We start from the raw sequence: 20,862 nt of genomic DNA, 5'->3' as shown, positions 1-20,862 counted from the left end.
GCACGGGGTCCTGTTAACCAGGTCAAATTAGCACCACTCAACGGCATGCAATGCTCTAGCACATCGGTACTTACAATAAAATGTCCACAGAGGCTCTATAGGCGATGAACAACACGCAAGCACAATCACCAACGGCCACGCCGCGCGGCACCGACACTGCTCACATCCGCTCTCGGAGACCAACGGCCGAAAACTGACAGATGCGCGCGGCCTTCAAACCGCAAACGGCCGATCTCGTTTCTGATTGGCTGAGTGATTCCATTTCAAATATCATCTTCACGAGGGTAAACAAGATCCACGCATGAAACGACTATCTGTACACGAGTCACGATACCCAGAAGGAAAGAGTTTTCGTGATGTTCTGGATCGCGAGAGTAATATTGATATTTGCATGGTAATAATACTCTTCGCTGGCGAATAAGTTCATATTAACCACGTACCGTTACCATGCACATAATGGTAGCAAAGAGTTACCCTTTCAATATACTCTTATCTTGCTGGTTTGATGAAAATGAACCCTCCAGGAGGTAGTAAAAAAGTTTTGAGTGCTGTCCCATTTCTGTCTCATTTTCTGCTCTCTCCCAGTCCTGCCGTGGTCCGTCCCTCCCCGCCAAGCCTCGGCCTCACAATGCCAGCCCCCGGCCCTGATGACGGGGGCGGGGCGGGGGAGGGGGCGGGTCGCCGCTGTGGGCCGATCCACCGGGGCTCTGATACGACGCCGTGTTTGAGGCGGCTAATAACTCGGCGCCGGCGAGTAGTTTACGACCTCTGTGACAGATACGAACCTCGACGGCCTTGGCTCGGTTACGTGAGAGCGCTCGGCGAGTGCTGAACGCTCACGCGCGCTCACCACGCAGAGTGCGCTGCGCCGAGCGGTGACCTTTACCGGGGGCGATGGGCGGTATCGACCCCTGGCTGGGGCGGCCGCGGGCGGACCGGGTCGCGCCCGCCCCGGGCGGCCCCTCCGTCCATTCGACGGACGTCGTACGTCGTATACTGACTGTCCTGTGCGGACCACTGCGCTTCGCCGGTGCCAAGTACGCTGCTGCGCCGCCTCGCGGCTCGCGCATCGTAGTATGCACTATGCACACTTCGTCCCATCTCGCCATGTTTTTTCATCCGCTGTTTTACCCTGTTTGAGGATCAGCGCTTCTGGTCAGGTTTCGGCGCTGGTTTAGTCTGTGGCGGTGCCGTGGCTAAAGGCCCGTGGGGTACTGATAGGAGGTCTGGTGAATACCAATGATCTGAGACGCCGACAGCGGCGCTGGGTCCCGGTAACTACACGGCGCGCTGGCAGGGACGAACGGTGGAGTGCTGCGATACGAATTCCTCCGCGAGCGCATGAAATAGTGATGCGAATATTAAAATGATACATTATTTTTCGATAAATCTTAGGAATTTAGCTAGGCGGCTCCTTTAATTATAGATAACCTTTCACTACAGACATCCGATTGTTACAGACATTCGATTCGGCTGGTATTGGTAATCCAGGCACCATTCTTGCCAATACAGGCGGCGAGCAAAATATCTGTGACACGTAAGAACGAGACATTAAATTTTGTTACTACTCAGGATACATCCAAAGCCACTCTTCCGACAATTATGTGTGATGGCTCCATCGTCAAGTCTAATATCAGACCATCTAAGTTCATCCTTTTCCACTAACACCTCATGACCTTATAATACAGACCCACCTTTGACCTCACCCCCCCCCCCCCCCCCCGGCCCTTCCCCTCCGTCCGTCCATGATGGTCCCCGGAGATCCGCCCCTAGCGGCCCCATAGCGAGAGAGACTGTCAGGAACTGATACGGACGTAATGCGGTGACCGTCTTCTGCACTCGGCTTATCCGCACCAGAGGGAAATGATGGCTCACACCGACCTGGTGCAGCTCTCAGTGACTTGACAGTTTGCCCTCAGTTCTTCTTATTGATTAGGAGTGGTGCACATCACCGCACTTTTATCTTTTCATCAAACATTAGGGGAGTGAATGGCGAAGTCGGGTGAAAATTGAAGTTCATTCGAATATTTTTGTTCTAACCGGCTTCTAAATTGCCCCTGGTCTGTTGTGGCTGATCAGGTCGCTCGAGGCACCGCGGGCGCCGCTCCCTGGCGGGCCCTGTTGACAATGGAGCCTGCACTGTTTACGCTTCCTTGTGTACGCAAGACCACCGGGGTGTGACTGGTCCCTCGGGGCCTCTCTCTCTCTCTCTCTCTCTCTCTCTCTCTCTCTCTCTCTCTCTCTCTCTCTCTCTCTCTCTCTCTCTCTCTCTCTCTCTCTCTCTCTCTCTCTCTCTCTCTCTCTCTCTCTCTCTCTCTCTCTCTCCCTCTCTTTCTCTCTCTCTCTCTCTCTCTCTCTCTCTCTCTCTCTCTCTCTCTCTCTCTCTCTCTCTCTCTCTCTCTCTCTCTCTCTCTCTCTCTCTCTCGCTTTTCCTCTTTCTGTCCAGCTGCTATCTCAACCCTCTCACCCTTGTCCAAGTGTTCCAAACTTCGGTATTTCGACGTCGAGCTGCGTCACTTGGAATAAGCCGAGCCCGACTGAACAGCCGGAGGGTAAAGGGTCGAGGAGCGTGGACATATCTGACATTTACCAGGTCGCTGGTTGGTGTTTACCATTGCTAATGCTGAGGCAGTCATACGGTGATATTTGGTTATTTAGATTTGGTGTTATTTGGGTATTATCTTGAAATGACGACGATTAATCCGAGACATAACGTTAAGCAGGATGTATCAGCTGTTTTTCATTTATCCGATTTTGGAAACAGGAGATCGGTGGCTTGATTTATAGATTGTTTTGATTCATGCCTATCAGCATAATTCCTATTCCTATTCCTATGCCTATTCCTATTCCGATGAGTAAAATGAACTGCTACTGTGGCCTAACTAAAATGCAAAACTTCAAAATCAGCACTGCCATTGTTTATAACGCCTCGGTCCGCTGTGATAAATCGTGAAAGGCGTGATCGATATGGGCAGCCTAGAAACATGAAAATATTCCATCATTGCTTTATTTTGGCCTACACATTTTCTCGGTTTATTGAAATGTGAGCCGGCCAACTTTTTCACGTATTGAGCAACATTGCGGGGTCGACACACACCAAGCCTGCAGACACCTTTCTTGTCGTCCATCGTGATGTCTTCACGCCATCCTACCCGACCGCGACGTATGCGTCAGCATCATGTTTAATTCTAGACATGTGTCTGCCTTCCAAATAAGACAACGCCGACAGGTTTGCAGTGGTATGCCCGGTAAGGCCGGTGGCTGGTGCCATAAGTCAGCTATGCGATACAGGAAGCCAGCTCAGTCTTAGCTCAGCTGTGCCGCTGGCATCCGGCTCGGCACACCTTGGGTTGGGATGATATCGGAGTCAACCATCAGAGATGTACTTCAACTCATGGTAGCAGGCTTATGCATACATTAACCGCGCGCATCCGCCAACTGTGGCATGGATTGTATGGCTTCTAGCAGGTAGTACTCGCTATAACAAAGCGTGAGTTCCGGTGTCGAACATCTGATGGCAGCCACGGTCCGTTGACTCTGTCGAATGTATCGTCACTCCTAGTACAGGTGTCATCACACCTATCACAGGTGTGACCATCAGAGGGTCACACGTGCGCGTACCGTGCCGAGCCGACACGCCCCTCACCTGCGTCACGACTGGCGCCGCGTCCCGTCGTCACGTCTTCCACCTGAGCGTCACGTTCGTCACGTGCCGAGGCGTCGCGAAAGAATCCGCCCGCTACATGTTACGTGCGTCAGCATCGACAGTCTAGACACTCGTACAGATCATATATGCATAGTTGTCAGCGCTACCACGGCGCGTTATGCATACTTCCTTATGTGCAGCGCCGCTGCACTGTCCCAGCCCGCTCCAGCAAATCGATACCAAGACTTGGGCGAGGCGCTCCACCCATTCGCTATTACCGTTCCTTTACGATGCCGTTGGGTCCCCGCAAAGCTACTTTCTTAGCTAATTGTCGTGGACATATTTGCCTCGGGAAGCAATATGAGTTTCTGGTGGTATTGCGGAGGATGTACTGTATACCTAATGTGAATTGCAGGTAGCATTGCTAAGCGGTCGCCAAACTGTTCGCTTGTTTCCGCGGTGGTGGCTGGTGAAACTTGAACTAATGTAAAGCTGCAAGGATCGATATATGGAGACAGGGGTCCTTCATTTCTAATGACTGCTTCTTTCATCTCTTTCTTATCTGAATTGGATGCTCTTATATGTCAAAGCATGAGTGAATAAGAGCTAGATGAAGACATGCATTGATGACACTCGTCAAAACTATTGGGATCCTCCAACCCAGTTAGCCTTCCCCACTAAGCTGTGTTTTCCCTCAAACTTTTCTCACTATTCTCGGTTTAGAGTTTCAATATTGGGTTGTGGTACGAAATGGGTAGCGGAGTTAGCTCCAAATCGTTTCGCTGATTTGACGATTTAGCAGACTGTCGCATTTGGTCTGATTCAATAGCCCACATAATGGTGCTGACGTACAGGATTTTTTTAGGATTTTCCAATCCCGGTTTTCATTTGTGATTCAGTGTAAATCAGTTGATTTGTCTTTTTTTACCAAACTGTCTTTTTTATTAAACTGCAGGATGTGTCACTTAACGACTAAATCTACATCATATGGATATTTTCAATTACATAGAGTGTTCTGCCTACAGATTTATCACTGTACGCTCGCGATAGTTGGGTGTAAACCTCGCTCTCAGCAAATCGCTGAAAGCTGCAGACCGCGTCTCTCCGCAGAGCTTATCATCGACCTTCGTCAGCTCGGCGGTCATTCGACATCCTTTCAGCTCGCTCCAATGTGCGACGCTGGAGCGGTGTAATCATTTCAGCCACGCGATGGTGGCCAAAGAGTCGCTCTCTGTTATCGGAGCGAACTGGAACCCGCCGGTCGTGCGGTCCGCCCGAGTTCGGGTGGTTTCTGTGTGGTGGCCGCGAGCCTGGCTGGATTTCAATCAGCGCTTTCAATCAGCGGCAATAGTTACCGCCAGAGGCCCAGAGAAAAAGTTGCTCACTATCTACTGCTGTTCGTGTCGCTCCGAAAACTGAGTAGTAGGTGTGGGCGTATAGGGAAGCGAGAGAAAAAAAAAACGATGAACCAAACAAGCTCGAGATGCAATAATATCTGAGATGCGCGTTGTAAATCTTTTATCATTAGTCTGTATGCTTCTCAAACATAAGTTCACTGAGACGCTGGTTAGGTATATTGCCCTGGAGCCGAGCAGATTATTGCATAAGCCACATATCTGTTACCAATATCCGATCGGAAATGCGGCCACGTATCTAATATCATGTGCTCAGTGAGCCCAATAAAATTTCTTGGGCACACTTGGCCGGCCCTGCTGCTGCAGTGCGCCCCCGGGACCAGCCGGGCACTAAGAGCTCCAAGCTGACGCCCACCGGGCAACTATTCCGGCCGGGTTAGTGGAGCTCATAACTCTTTCACTGGGCGTGCCTCCCCCTCCCCTGCCCTTCCTCCCTGGGGCTGGTGACCTCCTGCCTCCCAGCCAGCTCGGCCCCGACCGTAAATCTGCGTTTCCTGGCTTCCTCCTGGCGCGGAGAGCTGGCGCAGCTGTTGCGGCGAGCCTTCCTCCCAGGGGACGCAGCGCGATGAGCCTAACGCGCCCCCATTGCCGGTGGCACAGTGAGATATTGCGCAGCTGCCGCGCGGCGAGGGAACCAGCGCTGACGGTCCCTGACGGGGCTGGAAGAGTGGGAGAGCAGAGAGAGCACCGGAAGAGGTGCAAGAGCAGCCTGACCGGATCGCAGAAGAGCGCACCCGAGCGGAAGCTTAGTCGCGACGTTTGTCCCCGGCTGGCTTTATTTCGGCAGAGTGGAAGTCTGGGGCTGGACGTTTTCAGGAAACCTGAGAGCCGAATGAGACAGAATCTGGCGTTGTCAACCAATGGAGAGCTGCTAAAGTGTCCCCAAGCTCCAAAGGATTCCGATGCGATCGACTATCGCTAAAAGCTAGAACACTGTGTCGTGTGTTTAAGCCCAGCTTTTCCAGAGATCTATCAAGTGACCTCCCGTGATTGAAGAAAATCCCCACATCCCAAGACTGATGGGGCAAACCTGCTGAACTGACTGCAAGCAATCCAGCGTGACCCGGGGTCTCACCCCGTGCACACGTAATCCGGGGCGGCGCCCACACCCCTGTCGGAGCGGCTGGACGCCGTGGGCCGAGCGCCGAGGTCGTCCAATGTGTCGTCGCGGCCGGGCGGCAGGCGGCGGGCCATGCTGTCGGTCATGGCGCTCCTCTGGCGGCTGGTGACCGGGGGTCGCACGGTCAGCGCCATGGAGCCAGCCGGCGAGCTGCGGCCGCCCGTCGGCCTGCGCACCTCGCGCCGACACACGGCTGAGGGCGTGGTCGGCGACCGACTCACCATCCGCAGACTGCAGAGGAGGGCCTGGAAACGACGCAGCGGCGACGCCGGCTATCCGTTCGGACACCGCAAGAGCAACAAGGAAGTCAGGTTAGGTCGGAGGACCGGGGGTGGGGAAGGGGCCGAGTGGTTAAATGTGTAGGAGTGGGAGATGGGGATGGTTTAGGCAAAAGTGAGCGCAGAGGAAAAAAGAGGTCAGGGATTAGTGATTACGCGGTAAGAATGCCTAATGTTTGAAAATAGTGTGATAAAATTTGATAATCAGAATGAAATATGGTGTGCGGAAACACAGCTTTACGTCGACTATTTCAGAAGGATTAGAAGCGAACAGTCAGCAGCAAAGTTAACAGACCTAGCTAGGCACTTACGGCTAAGACTTTGAATGGTCTCAATTTGTGTCCCAAAGCCGCTCCAAGTGTCCAAGAACTTTCTGCATCATTGATGTGCAATAGTATTGGGCGGGCCTCCAGGAGTTGGCGGCAGCCACAAAGGCAGACGCCGCGCCGCCGGGGGCGGGCCCACCCACGCATCTTCCGATTTGGTTTCTGGGGCCGTCGGGGGCGTTCGTTGTTGCTTCCCTCGCTCCTGCCAAGGTGCCCGTCGCCAAGCAGAGTGGAACGGAGGGCCGGGACTGCTCCGAATGAATCGTGTGTGTCACCTGCCAGTCGGCTGTCGTGTTAGCGCGACCGACGGGCCGCAGAGGTCTTCGTCGGCCACGCTCCGCCGATATGTCAGAGAAAAGTCTGCGAAACGCTCCCAACGTCTGCAGTGGTTGTCTGTCTGTCCGTCTGTCTGTCTGTCTGTCTGTCTGTCTGACTGTCTGTCTGTCTGTCTCTGTCTAGTGTCTGTCTGTCTGTCTGTCTGCCTGTCTGTCTGTCTGTCTGTCTGTCTGTCTCTTTCCTCTCTCTCTCTCTCTCTCTCTCTCTCTCTCTCTCTCTCTCTCTCTCTCTCTCTCTCTCTCTCTCTCTCTCTCTCTCTCTCTCTTTCTCTCTCTCGGCCGTGTTTTATCGGTCTCATTTTCCATTTTCTCTGTCCTGGTGCATTTCTATTTCGTGTGAACACAATCGGTGACCGAAACCTTTTCTTCTGATAAATGAATGAATCCCTGTGGATTCTGTCACCTCCTGCTGAATGTCATTTATTCTGCTCTCTGTGGACTCTTTTTACACTTTGTGAGATTGCTGGACCACATTTCACCTCCAGGAACCCATTTCCGTAATGTTCACATGCCAGTCCTATAGCAATCCACAACACTAAGCTGGGTTTACGAACTGTCCGAGTATAAGCTAGCCATCCGTTTGTGGGATTTGGTTGAAACCCATGCCACTTACAACTTGCTGGTGCAAAATGCAGGAATGTCATGGTTCGGTAAGTAAAATTGTTGAGTTAGGAATCACTAGCCATCAGGAATGTAGGTTGACACAGTGAATGAAACAGATGCACGACCAACGAATTGTACTTACATCACGAGTGTGCCATTGTCGGCAGACATCACATGTAAGGACGGATTTAAGATGTTGTCTTTCTGTAACAGGTGTTATGTCTTAGTAGCTGGAAGCCATTATTCTAGATGTTATGGATTTCCAGAATATCCATGGTAAAAGGCTTACGATCTTTCAACTTGACCGCTAATGTATTGTGATGCAAACATTAAAGGCATTCTGGAGATGTGTTTCCACGAAGGTGCTTATTTGTGACCTTTCCAGACGAGCCGCATTTTTCCGAGAGCTGCTTCCGAGTAGCCCGCAGATGCTGTTTTGAGCACGTACCATACCATGCGAGTAAAGGTTGCTTAAGGACATAACAAGCAATACTACTGAACATCGTTTTGCAATTAAGCTAGATGTTATTCCTTGGGGCGCGCCAAGGATGCCGTGTTACTGTAACAAAGCTTATGATAACATTTGCTCGGTCTATGCTCTCGAACGACTGTTCTGATCTCCATCTGCACCAAACTTTTGGTCATAAACTTTTAGTAAAGCTGCCGGAACTCCAAGTAGAAATGTTTTGCTAGCATAATATTCACAGTATGAAGTAAGTCCTGAGGGGGCGTCTACAAAGCTACTCACCTCAATTTCTGGTCTGTCATCGCCAGGTTTCTTTGATTTTCAACAGTTTCTTGAGACTGAATTGAACAATCTGAATTTAATTTCAAACTTTGAAACATTTGCACATTTGAACATTTGATATGGTCGCAGTAATTTATGGCTATAACTACCTTACATCAATGCTGAAAAATGTATATGCAATGCACGACTTCACTTGAGCTCATACACGCGAAAATACAACAATTCGGAAAGCAGTTGTGACCACACGACAAAGAGGAGAAGTACAACAGTTAAGGGTATTGCAATCCTACTTATTGTCACAGCAGGCGCGTGAAAATCTAGGTATTTTCTCCGAACGTTTACATAAACTAGGTATGTACATCTATACCAACCTGGTGACCTCATGGTGTCATGGCGACCATTTCTATTGACGACGCTGTCGATCGGAGACTGTTGGGCTGCCAGCAGTGGTCGTGGCGCGCGGTGTAGTTGGCAGCGTGCGTCGCTCAGCGCGCTGGGCCCAGTCCGTACGGGCTGTTTCCTCGCCCCATTATCGTCCCCTGTCCGCGGACTCTGGAAGACGCTCCATCTCCCCCGGAGAATGGCGCAGTTCGGTCGTCGGTCGTCGGACACGACGATGCCCTCGGGTCATTCCTGCCTACAGGCCGCCTCTGATCCCTTCCTGGAACCGCGGGCTCTCTGGAACGGCCGCCCGAACACTCCGGCTACTTCATCCTTTGTCATGGTTCTTATTTTGGTATGGCATTCTCTCCACTCCTTACCGCGGAGTGCGACGCTGTATTTTCTTCTGCATTACCCTGGGTGTCAAAACATCCTATCAGACCTTTGAGATTCTGTCTTGTCCCTTTCTGAGGTCCGGCTCTGCCTCGGCCCTTTCCAGTTTTTCTGGACGTCTGTCCTATTCTCTCCCTGATCTCTCCTCTGTCCCTCATCTGGCTTCTCCGCCTCTCCGGACCTGTCTCTGATCCCCTGGACACCCCTGATCAGAGGTCTACCTTATCCAGACTCGGGTCTCTGAACTCTGTCCCGCCCTCTCCCTGATCTCTGCCTATACCCTCCTTCCAGACCACTGCTCCACCTCTCCAGAATTCTGCCTGCAGTCTCCTCCCAGGCCTCTGCCTGTCCCCCCCCCCGTTTCCGTCTCCGCCGTCCCGGTCGGTACCCAGACTATGGCTGCTCTGATGGCCGAGTCCGCGGCGTTTCAGCAGCCGCAGCCACCGTGACTCTGGCGGCCAAAGAGCCGCATGACGCGCTGTAAAGCCGGCTCGTGATCCCCCATCACTCCTAAGCGCGCCCCGCTAACCCGATAATGGGCTGTTTTCGTAGGGCTCCAACTTTTATGAGTGCATGGTAAAGATGCAAAGATATGGTCTGAGCAGAGGTTGAAGTGCTTAAATAGAATGCTATGGGGTGTTAAAAAGTAAAAGCTTTCGTGAAGTGCTGAAAATATTACCGACATTCAGTTTAGATGAAATGTCCCAGATGCTTTCAAGAACATATTTTATCAAAGCTATTCATTCACTTTTCTTTATTTTTTTCACTATTTTTTAGGGATGAATATATATATAACCTAGTCGAAGGTGGACTAAAAGCTGCGACAATCTGTGTGGGCACCAGAGCCATTGATCGGTGTCACAGCACTGACGTAGATCCGGGATCCCAGCTGCTTTGTAACAGCCAATCAGTCGCCCAGCGCGGCTCACCGAACAATAACTACAATAGCATACAGGCGCGCGCACAAACACACATACACACAAACATGACGCGCACCAAACGCGCACAATGCACACGAGCAAGCCGAGTTTCTCTAGGCATCGCCAACCGCCCAATATATTGTGCCATATTTGTACATACGTCAGGCAAATCCATTTCCCAGCACGGCGGGAAGTCCTATCGTGGTTACTGAAACGATCGGTAAAGAGCAGGTCTTATTAAGTAGCTCAGATGGGATAAATGGGACACGTCAATGGGACATTAGTGGGCAGCATGTAAGCACTGAAAGCTGTCCGTAGACGTTGCCTACACGGGCTACAGTGACGTGGGTGATATCGCGATCGTGGGGACCAGGTGAATGGAGATGGAAATATATGACATATGACGTATGTCCCACTGCGACAACACGCAAGTTGACACCAGCACAAAAGCTTATAAAGTTTAAGTGCAATATTTTTTAACGTATATAACATGTCATCTGCACTATTTTCCATAGCTAAATTCTGATTGATGAAACCTAGCATCGTTACCACAGACGTGGTGTGGTACACCGATAATAATACGAGTAGATTGTTTGCTTGATTGTCTGTAACATCGCTGTCATATACGTCTGATTCAACTAGGATAAAGCCATTACTTTTTACGTCATCAGTGACGTGGCTCCCTGCCAATCTGCCATAAAACATCGCGAGCCTCGCTCAGTGTCTCCTGATCCCGTCATCCTCCGGTCTCAGCTCAGGAAATAGCCTTCGAGCAGGTAGATTGCCGAAGCTCGGAGGCTCGGGCAGCTGCCTCAAGTGTTTCCGAGCCGATCCAACCTCTGATCACCGATTGTGCTGCGATTAATATTAGCACCACGGCTGAGCCCGACTCGATATAGCTCTATATGTTTGACTTGATTGCTGTATTCGTACATCTGATAGACCCGGTGTCTATAGCGACAGTGAGCACAACACTTATCATATCTGAATGATGCGCTACTGAATCAATGCGGTGTCGACTGCATTGTGAGTGATGATTGGCTATACCAAATCGAGTAGACACTGGCTGCCAAAACAATGTCAGGTTTAATTGGAGTTGGTGTGTTCTATTATGAGAACAAATTGTGCACTGTTGTGCTCTTCTGCTTCTGTAATCTGTTACAGATAATGATTCTGCTTGCACTTGCACTGAAGGCTTAGTTAGATGTTTGTGGTTGTAAAGTTCCGCTGACCCCCACATTAATCGTTACCAAAAATGAGACTGATCACACTGATGTAGAGGCCACATTTGAATATCGACTGGTTATCGGTATCGATTCAACGTCAAACTTCTAATGAGAAAAACTTCAATGCAAAGACACGCGATACTGAATCGACAACAGAGTCCTCATAAGCTTCTGCAAGTTGTGATCGTCTTGCAACACTGCATGATGAATGGCGAAAACAAAGGAGATGCCCTTTACTTTGCCCTTTTACGAATAATGTGATGCTGATAGCGCACAAGTGCATACAAAAATGAGATATGACACGACGTCGCGACACGACATTTTAAGTCGCTTTGTGCAGTGTACTGAAGGTCAAGCTCAATGTGATTTGAATAGATAACCTTTTGTACGATGGACCACTGCATTTCAAGAAAAAAAACAGATGTTTGGCAGCCTGTCTTGCATCACATATCCCCTTATTTCAATTTAATATTCATATTACTTATAAATATCCTTACGAATATAATAGCCCTTAAATTCCAGAGAAGCAAGGAAGCATCCAAATAACCAGCTTTGAACAAACTCATACTGCCATTCAGGCTGGGATTGCAAAACATTTCAAAGGATGTGTCACTGTTAGCCAAGGGACAGAGTTTCTTCGAATTGAACCAAATACTGAACCCTTTTCGCCTCTATCATTCGGATTGGTAGAGGTCACGCTGGTGTCTTCATAGATAAATGACCGTCTTAGTTACCCGGGACTTTGGAGTTATGGCTTGACATTCATCATGTATCGAATTCAGGTCAAATGGCGGCCGTTTAGCCCAGTCAGCACCGAAGTCACGTCTATGGTGTCCCCAGTGTTATCTCCCATGATGTATTACTACACCGTTTGTACGGGTTGGCCCCTAATGATGCCGATCTCAGTCGCACTGGACCCTCGCTGTGCCTCAAAACATGACCCATACTTGAGACCACGCTGGTGCAGAGCCCCACCGGCAATGCAATGGACTTGGTTGAAGATGCTTTCTGTTACAACATGTAGCTGTACTTGCATCCCTCACTATCGTACCACCTTCTCGTGTTTGACGGTCGCCTCCTTCCGTTGCAGTTTCGACGTTGAAAATGGCGGCGTACACGGACGTGGTGACGGCTCGTCACCATCCACGGGCCTGGTTCTGCAGAGCCTGCCGCAACGACGCGAGTCGTTCATCTACAAATCCGACTCGGACTTTGAAATGTCGCCCAAGACCATGTCCAGGAACTCTAGCATCGCTAGCGATGGGTGAGTGTTACCTAAGATTTGGAGAGTGTATGTATGTTTGACGTTTGTGTTTGTGTGTTGTGGGGTGAGGATGAGTTGTTAGGAGTTTACATTCTGCATAGTAGGCGTTCGGCGTTGAGAGTAGTGAGTTGCATGATTTATTAGACGGAGTAAGATTACCAGTGAGGGAACTTGAAAAGTTAGTGGTTTGTGATGAATGTCCTTGGTTATGAATGAATGCTGCAGTAACAGCAAGCGTAACTAACAAACCGACGCTATGGACTTCGCCTCCAAGTAGCACATCTCACGATGGGTGCGATATTGCCACTACGAATTCATTTAGTAACTTGCGGAGGGCAATAGCGTCGAGGTTAATGAAAGTCCGAAACTCCAAACTCTGAGAAAGGAGCGGTCGTAACTGAACACTGGAGATGGAGTGCCCGGAACTCCAGACATGGCACTGAATACAGAGTGTCCGCTAAGTAGCTGGTGACATTTAATGCTAATCAGATCTCGGAGCCGCTCGGGTGCAATGGCGAGGCACGAAACACCGCTAACTTTGAGAGCTGGTAATTGAGACCTAGAAGAAGCAGCGCATTTGGACGGCTAAACACTATGACGAGTTTTTGTTCTGCTTATCTTTTATAACATTTGCTGTTTTATTAGTAAATGCATGGCTCATATATTAAACAGGCATGAGCCTCGGCATACTTTATCGCACCAAGCGCTCCACCAAACTGCACAGACTCCCCGCTCAATTGAAATGGCACACGTCTGTATAATTAAACCGCCTCCGTAGCTCGCGGTGGAAATCGCGCGATGTCAGGCCAACTGTCCCATAGGGGGCCACTGCGGACCGGCCGGCTAATCTTGTTCCATCCCGCCGTGATGGAATAATGAACTCAATCAGAGGATGTCACTTATCGTCAACGATGGTCTGACGTCCACCGCTCGGGCCGGACAGATTGTATTTCTGTCCCGTTTACCGACAGAATAACTGCGCCGGCTGCGTAGGGTTTTGAACCGCGACGTCTTTTAGCTGGCTACTGAGTTCGTACCGTTATTTGGGTATAAAGTGGGATTTAAGTGCGAGAAAGGCCTGTGCTTGTCATTAAATGATCGTGAATTACGTTTTGTGATGGTTTGCTCGTTTGGTTTCGGAATATAATAGTTTATGGTCCGTATAGTGCACAGTAAACTGGGCCAATATATCGCAGAATCACCCTGGCACAGCCCGCCTGGCACCACTGACAAATATGCCGGTATTTCTGGATCTCCTGGATCCCAGGCAAATCGGTAGGTGATAGATCAGCTATTGGAGCACAAATGCCTGTGTGCTGTTCTGTCAGTAATATCAGCCGCGGCTGAGAGAATCGAGGTCTAATGGACGTGACCTTTAGTGAGATATTAATGCATCCCACTGGCGGGAGGGGATCAGTCATAATTCGGCGGCTATTGCACTTTCCAATAAGGCTAATGGAGAACTTTGAAATAATTTAACGAACTTTCAACGAAAGACCTCGCTTGGGCGGTATGTTTCCTCAGGGAGGTGAAACCCGAACACTAAATTGGACGTATATTGGCATTGATTGCCTGTAGGTCTTAAATTGTACCGCATTTTCTGGCATCAGGATTGAGGGATATTGCCGTAGCTGGCCGAGTTATGAACGCCCGAGGCATTTGGAAGAAACATGGCGTATGTCTGAGAAAGCGTCAGCAAGCACCACTTAGAGGCCATATTGCGAGGGTAACAGCTGTGTTCAATGCAATCGCGTCTGCTAAACATGGAAATAGTTTATTTGTTTTACGGGCTCTACACCAAGCCGCATATGCAGACGGTGAAAATCAAGTCAACTCATTGATGCTTATGTTAATACTTGATGAAAGAAAGCGCGGTTTTAAGGCTCATGATTATATATATATAAATGCAATGCAAATGCAACTTGTGTAAAAAAGATGTTTTTATGGATAAACGTACGGCTAGTTAAGCATAAAAAGAACCGCTGCGACGCCATATCAACACCAAATCTAAATACTGTCATTGCTATATAGGTATGTAAACTATGAGTTCGGCTCAGACTGCTTACCGCCTCCGATCTCTCCACCCACGCTGCGCGGCTGTCCTTCCGCTCTACCGCGGTGGCTGATCTCATTAGGTCCGTCGGGGCTGTGTCTGTCGGCCCCAGCCGCCGAGCCGCCCCCTCTCGTTTGGCGCTGCCGTCAGAGCCAACCGTCCAAAGCTGCAGGCTGATTATTGCTGCACCCGACCGCCACATTTACCGCGGCCGCCGTGCACTGCGGAGATGAGGCCAATCAGTCAGAACCACCTGGCCGAAGGATTTTGGTGGTGTCGTTTGGTCGGGGCCGACAGCTAATTCAATAGGGACTTATTTGATCGCAGAGCTGCCACTCCTCGATTGCTTCAGCCTCGTATAATGCATTAAAAGGCGAACATTATTGTAGGAGTGATTACGTCTTGCTGATAGCTATCAGTCCTTTTGATAGGTCGCACCTCATGGTTTTCGGTGAGTTTGCTCTAGTGATGTCAATCGGTTACCAAAATTTCGGTATACCGATACCGAACCAATACCGATTCGGTATTCGGTATTTTATACCAAAAGCATTTGGTATTTTGTCGGTATTATTAAAGTCAACTACTGTCATGAAAAATTGAAAACATTTTTTATAAACCTTCTGAACTCAAATTTGATTTGCTAAATGACATTGGATGAAGAAAAAGGACAATCATGACACATTTCTCCCAAATGCATGTGATGTCACAAGAAATGGGCAAACACATTAACTGTAACATCAAACACATCAGTCTACCAATGTTAAATGGCAAGTTATCAGTGCTAGCAAATTCCAATACCATGAGGATAATCATCTTACAAAAAAAAACTAATGTGCAAGACATAAACATGTATCAATGTTTAACTCACTGTATACTGGAAAGCATACTTCAACTACCTTACTCAAAATTTCCCAAGCATTCATTAGTAACAAATTTGACTTTGTTTTGATGAGTCTGTGATTGATCTTGACCTTGTCTTGCTCTCCATTTCACTGCAATGCAGTTATTTCACCGGGAACAGAACCAAGCACACAGCATTGGCACAGGATTTTAGCGCAAACGGAAACGGACAACAGTAGCGGTATTTTTAAACATCGCAGCAACTATAAAAAATGGGCATGTCTCGGAGCGTTCAAGCCCTGGACCCACTTGTGAAAGTGGGACATGCGCATGCTCCGGGGCAGCATAGAGAGGAGGACCGAGAGCGTGTTACGCGTCGCTCCTCACGAAAGCCGTCCGCAGGGGTCGGTGCTGGTGGGTGTGTCGGCGGATCAGCCTCTGAATCGAGTGGCGGCCCCGCAACTGGCTCTTCTTCCGGTGCCTGGAGTGACTGAGGGATCCTGGTCGGGGTCAGTCCGGACGATGCAGTTATGCAGTTACATGCGATGCAGTTACATTATCCAAAAGCCAAAACCCTGTTTTTTATAGCACTAGCTTCACCATTATCATCTAATATTGAAGGCAGCATTTATCACTTTATCATCACCCCACAAATTCTCAACTTCTCTCAACTTCAAAAAGATCCTGTGGATAATTTATTTTCTTTAATTAGTGTTCTCTTTCCTGCTCTCCTCAAGAGATAGAAATCGCTAGCAATGTAATCAAAAGCATTCCTAAAATATAATTGGGTCTTGGCTTGATTCGCAACTAGCAGTTTAAAAACTGAACACAACTAAGAACTTGATGATGTCGCAGCTGCGCCAAAACCCGATGTACCTCAATAGCTAATTAAAAATAATTGAGCAAATTTGTTTTTCTGGTTCTTCATTTTTTATCAATAACAGCCTACAATCTTTCTTAAATTAATTTTAAGATGCCAAAATATAAACATCATATTAATAACGTAAGTGTTCTTAAAGGGACCCTCCCACCTTAACATTAGATTTGAGTTGAGATAGCCAAAATGGGGTTCCTGGCTCACAATTACCGGTTTCGGCACTCACAACATCGAGAAATGCCTTAAATCGGAAATATTGAATTTCAAAATTGCAGCATTTTGATTCAGAGGGGCTAATGCTTAGGAATACCCCTCTGAATGTGTGACGTCAGCGCAAATATCTAACGATTTTTTAATGTTTGACTAAAACGTTTTGTAGCACGCGGTGGTATATGATATTTGCGCGCAACATCTGCCGCAAACGCCGCACTTCTAAAATAAAGTCGCTAGAAACAGCGGAGATCCCAAAAAAGTAAACAAAAGTAAAAGTCTAATATCTTGAAAACCGGTGAATATTTTTCGGTGAAATTTGGTAGATATTCGTTTTCGCTCTTTCTGAACCGAGCGACATCACTTTCATGCCAATTCATAAACTTTTTCGAAGGTGGGAGGGTCCCTTTAAGCAAAAAAGAAAAAAACTTTGTTAATTCCGTGCGTTTCGTGCCTAAATGCAAATGGCCGCCGCCTGCAAGGCTGCCATTGTGGAAGAGATGCCACGTGACACGTGTCAATGATTCTGTAAAATTATGAACATTTTACTTAGCTTTCATCACGATATCATTACAGTGGTGTCTGCTATCTATCAGTGTGCCTCGTAAGTAATTATTTATCAAGATTTGTTGTGTTAAACATTTGTTTATGATGAAAAATTGGCTGCGTCACTATCGTCACCATCGCTACTTGAGTTGAACTGTAGGTATCATGGATTTTGTTTACATTAATGGTATAGCCCAGCCCATTATTGTCATTTGGTTACCATTTTTGGATCATGATAGCACACGTAACCCTGTCTTGACTGGACTTGAATTGAGTGACTTGAATTGAAAGGACGTTTGATGGTTCAGGCATGGATGAGATTCAGGGTTCAAGTTCTTGTCCTATATCACCTCATGCAGATGACTTGAATCCACATCCCAGTTAAGTTACTGACCTGAATTTTTGTTCATAGTTACACAATAGTTATTTTTTTTTGCAGTGCAAATAATTTAGAGATTTCCTGACTTGTTTTGGTTGCCTTATTTTAAAGTATTACCTTTCAATGCTTATCATTTGTTTTGAAAAAGTTTGAAGCATTTGTTTGATGATTCCCTGAATTCGGTACCTAGTCGGTATTTCACCCTATTTCTGCAAATCGGTTCGGTTTTGGTATGCTCTCAGTGGTTTTGGTCGGTATCGGTTTGGTATTGGTTTCCAAAATTTCTGAAATTGACATCACTAGTTTGCTCTCGTTATTTCACTTTCAAGCACATCTCGCATCCCTGGTCTTCATTAATTCTCCCGCCCTTCGCCCTAATTGTTTGTCTTTTCTTATATCACTCCTTTTCTTTCTTGTGTTCCATCTTTCTCCCTTCTTCGTTATCCACTCTCCTTCGTTCCTATTTTGCTCTGTTCATCTCTCTCACTCTCTCTCTCTCTCTGTCTCGCTCTCTCTCTCTCTCTTCCTCTCCCTCTCCCTCTCTCCCTCTCTCTCTCTCTCTCTCTCTCTCTCTCTCTCTCTCTCTCTCTCTCTCTCTCTCTCTCTCTCTCTCTTCCTGTTCCTTTCTCTCGTCGTTCCCCTCGCCCGTCTCGTTCACGACCCCGATCATCCGTATCGTGAGCCCTTGAGCCGGCGGCGATGGCGGCGGCAGCGGCTGCTTTGATGTATTGTGTCGCCCAGACGCTGCGGATGCGAGGAATATCACCGCCTCAGATGAAGGATAAGAGACGGTGTGAGAGGCGCGTTAGTAATGCGATTTCGTGCGGACAGTTGCGCCGGAAATGCTGTTCCGGTTAAATAACAAGTGTGTGTCAACAGAGTTTCCTCGGCGTAGTGGAGTTTCGTATGCGTTGCCGTGAATATTCAACGGAGTTGGGTTCTGAAGAGAAGCGAGGGAGAGGTGGAAAACAAAGCCGTTTCATTTTGGGGGATGTCTTTGTCAGCAGTGTTGTCAAGCAGCATGCACCACAATCACTTTTGTCGGCACGGTAGCGCCACCAACACAGCAGACAGCATCACTAGCACCATCGCTGTTGATTGCAGTCAATTAACCCAGCTGTCTCTTTAAGTTAACTTTAGAACATAAAGCTGCACATTTACCTATTGGCATCCAGTGCCAGTCATTCAGATCCTGACTGGGCTCTCCCCAAATAAAGGCTGAGTGTTGTTTCCGACGACTGCATTATTCAGTCAAACGGCGCATCATGTCTGTGAATGGCTGGTATGGCAAGACTCCTCATCTTGGGAAGGGACGCAGTATTGCAGGCTGCAGACTGTTTCGGCCCACGATAGCATTGCACCAGAGTGAAGTTCGGTGTCACGTAAGGAGCTGAGCTGGGCTAAGGTGGATTTGAGTGAAGCTACGGGAGAATGTCGGTTGAGGCTCTCAGTGCCTGCATAAGTCGGGACTATGGAGGGAATAATGCAGGAAACTTGTAGCGGGAGGTTATTGTTGTGCTTGGCTGCATTTTAGCTGAATTTTGAATCTTGGTGGCAGCATTCTTGCTATGAATGTCAACACGTCATGAAAAGTGATAGATTGGGATCGTGATTCATGGGAGTCTTGCTAATCTGTCTCATGATATCAGCTTCTTTTTCTTTCCTCCATTTATTTTGAAATTAATTAATGATCTAATTAATCATTTTCGTTATCAAACACGTAGCACATGTGTTGAGAAATTATACGAATACGACACCGAGATTGATGGCGTGCCGCATATCTCCAAGCGACCGGCGGCAGCTGATGAATTGTTTCAAACGTCCGGCTGTCAACTGCAAACGGCTCAGCCATCGGACATGTCGTCACACTCGAACTCTGCTCCGGCAAACATGACCGTCTCGCCGAGCGGTATACCCGCAATTCTGATTCACTTCCCGGCCGCACCCAGTTTATAAACAGAGGCGAGCAAGCGGCCAGACGCCGACCAACCGATGACAAAACAGCACGGCATGTTTACCGTGACGTCACTGAACCAATCGGTGACCACTGACGTCATACGAGCAGAAGCCGGCCTCGGCTGGGTCATCGGAGTGAACCATATGTGTTTATGCCGCAAAACCGACGCTGCCGGTGATTTACGAGACGTGATAACCGTACCTGTCTGCAGGAAATAAAATCGATGGCGATTTCTGGATTTAATCGATGCGTCAGGCATAGTTAGCTGTGGCATTTCCTATCAAGGAGTGGTGTGAATTGCCTGCACTGTGACGTGTACAAATGATTTTCCTGGACCGCATGACTTGTGCTAAATTTTGATATTTCAATTGATCATTGCTGGCTAGCTATCTGATGTTGGCTGAAAATCATTAGAATATGGCGGACTATTTAAGTCGCATGCAGCTGTATCTTAACTCTCTTTTATCGTATGAGAGCTAGCCGCTGTCGATTCATGATTTAGACATTTGACCGATGGGAGGCCTACTCTGTACGATAAATACAGGCTGAAGAATGTTTGTAGAATGATAGGATGCCGATCGAACTTCTTTTGCTTGTGAATCCCCATTCACGACATCCAACCCTTTGTCTTTTCAACCGTAATTGTCATTCTATCCACCTCCACCATTGGCACATCCTGTCCCGTTTTCCTCTCTTTCTCCTCCTCTGACGGAATCCGGGTAGATCTCTCCTTGATCGGTCGTGCATGTATGCAGCTCCCTGGATACTTGGATTAGACTAGCAGAGGCCGCAGGGCAGGCGGCTGAGGCAGCCGGGATGAATTAGAGCGTCCAAACTTGAGCCGAACTAAGTCTCAAGCTTGACGTGGGCTCTGACCTGGCTCTCCGGTCTGCTCCGGAAAGCTTGGCGGTTCTCACCGCCTCAGTTTCGCTGAAGGGTCGTTCGCTGCCACTCAATGGAGCCATCCGCCGAGCCGGCAGCGTTGGCAGACCATCACAGCCGGCAGCGGCTCTCTCGTTAGCGCGTGCAGGCATGTGCCGCCTATCTCTCCTCTCGCGCCGTGGCCGCCGGCCGCCATCAGCAGGCCGAGCATGGCTTCAATTATTTGCAGGAATGCCAAGTTTTATCGCCTCACGTCGAGCACGGAGCGTTTGGACGTGGAAAAGAAATCACCTCAATTATTTTTGACGGACCGAGAGCGCGCCGCCCCGCCGGTGGGTTCGTTCGACCGGTGCTGTCCGGGGAAGGCGGTCAGCCTGGACGCCCGGACGGTATTCTCGTATCGCAGCTAGCTGCAGGTGCGTGGCAAGCGACAGAGAAGTTGCCGTAATGCGGCCTCTGGGAT

General features: G+C 48.7%; 1 protein-coding gene across 14 annotated transcripts in view; it reads left to right on the top strand.

Annotated features, from left to right (window-relative positions):
- The window catches only part of LOC122373389 (cAMP-specific 3',5'-cyclic phosphodiesterase, isoforms N/G-like), a 140,437-nt gene that overhangs the window by 71,695 nt on the left and 47,880 nt on the right, over positions 1–20,862 (top strand). For 10 of the 14 annotated variants that reach the window (XM_043351409.1, XM_043351382.1, XM_043351400.1 and 7 more), the window contains exon 2: positions 12,482–12,655. In XM_043351409.1, coding sequence (XP_043207344.1) covers positions 12,482–12,655 — 174 coding nt within the window. Of the gene's footprint in view, positions 1–5,661; positions 6,493–12,481; positions 12,656–20,862 lie in introns of all 14 variants that reach the window. The other 4 variants (XM_043351451.1, XM_043351434.1, XM_043351420.1 and 1 more) reach the window with 1 other exon arrangement.

The sequence above is a fragment of the Amphibalanus amphitrite genome, unplaced genomic scaffold, assembly GCF_019059575.1.
Source record: "Amphibalanus amphitrite isolate SeventyFive unplaced genomic scaffold, NRLGWU_Aamphi_draft 000038F_arrow, whole genome shotgun sequence".
Classification (NCBI taxonomy): Eukaryota; Metazoa; Arthropoda; class Thecostraca; order Balanomorpha; family Balanidae; genus Amphibalanus; species Amphibalanus amphitrite.
The sequence above is the reverse complement of the archived record's forward strand: the minus strand, read 5'-3'. Positions and strand labels throughout refer to the sequence as shown.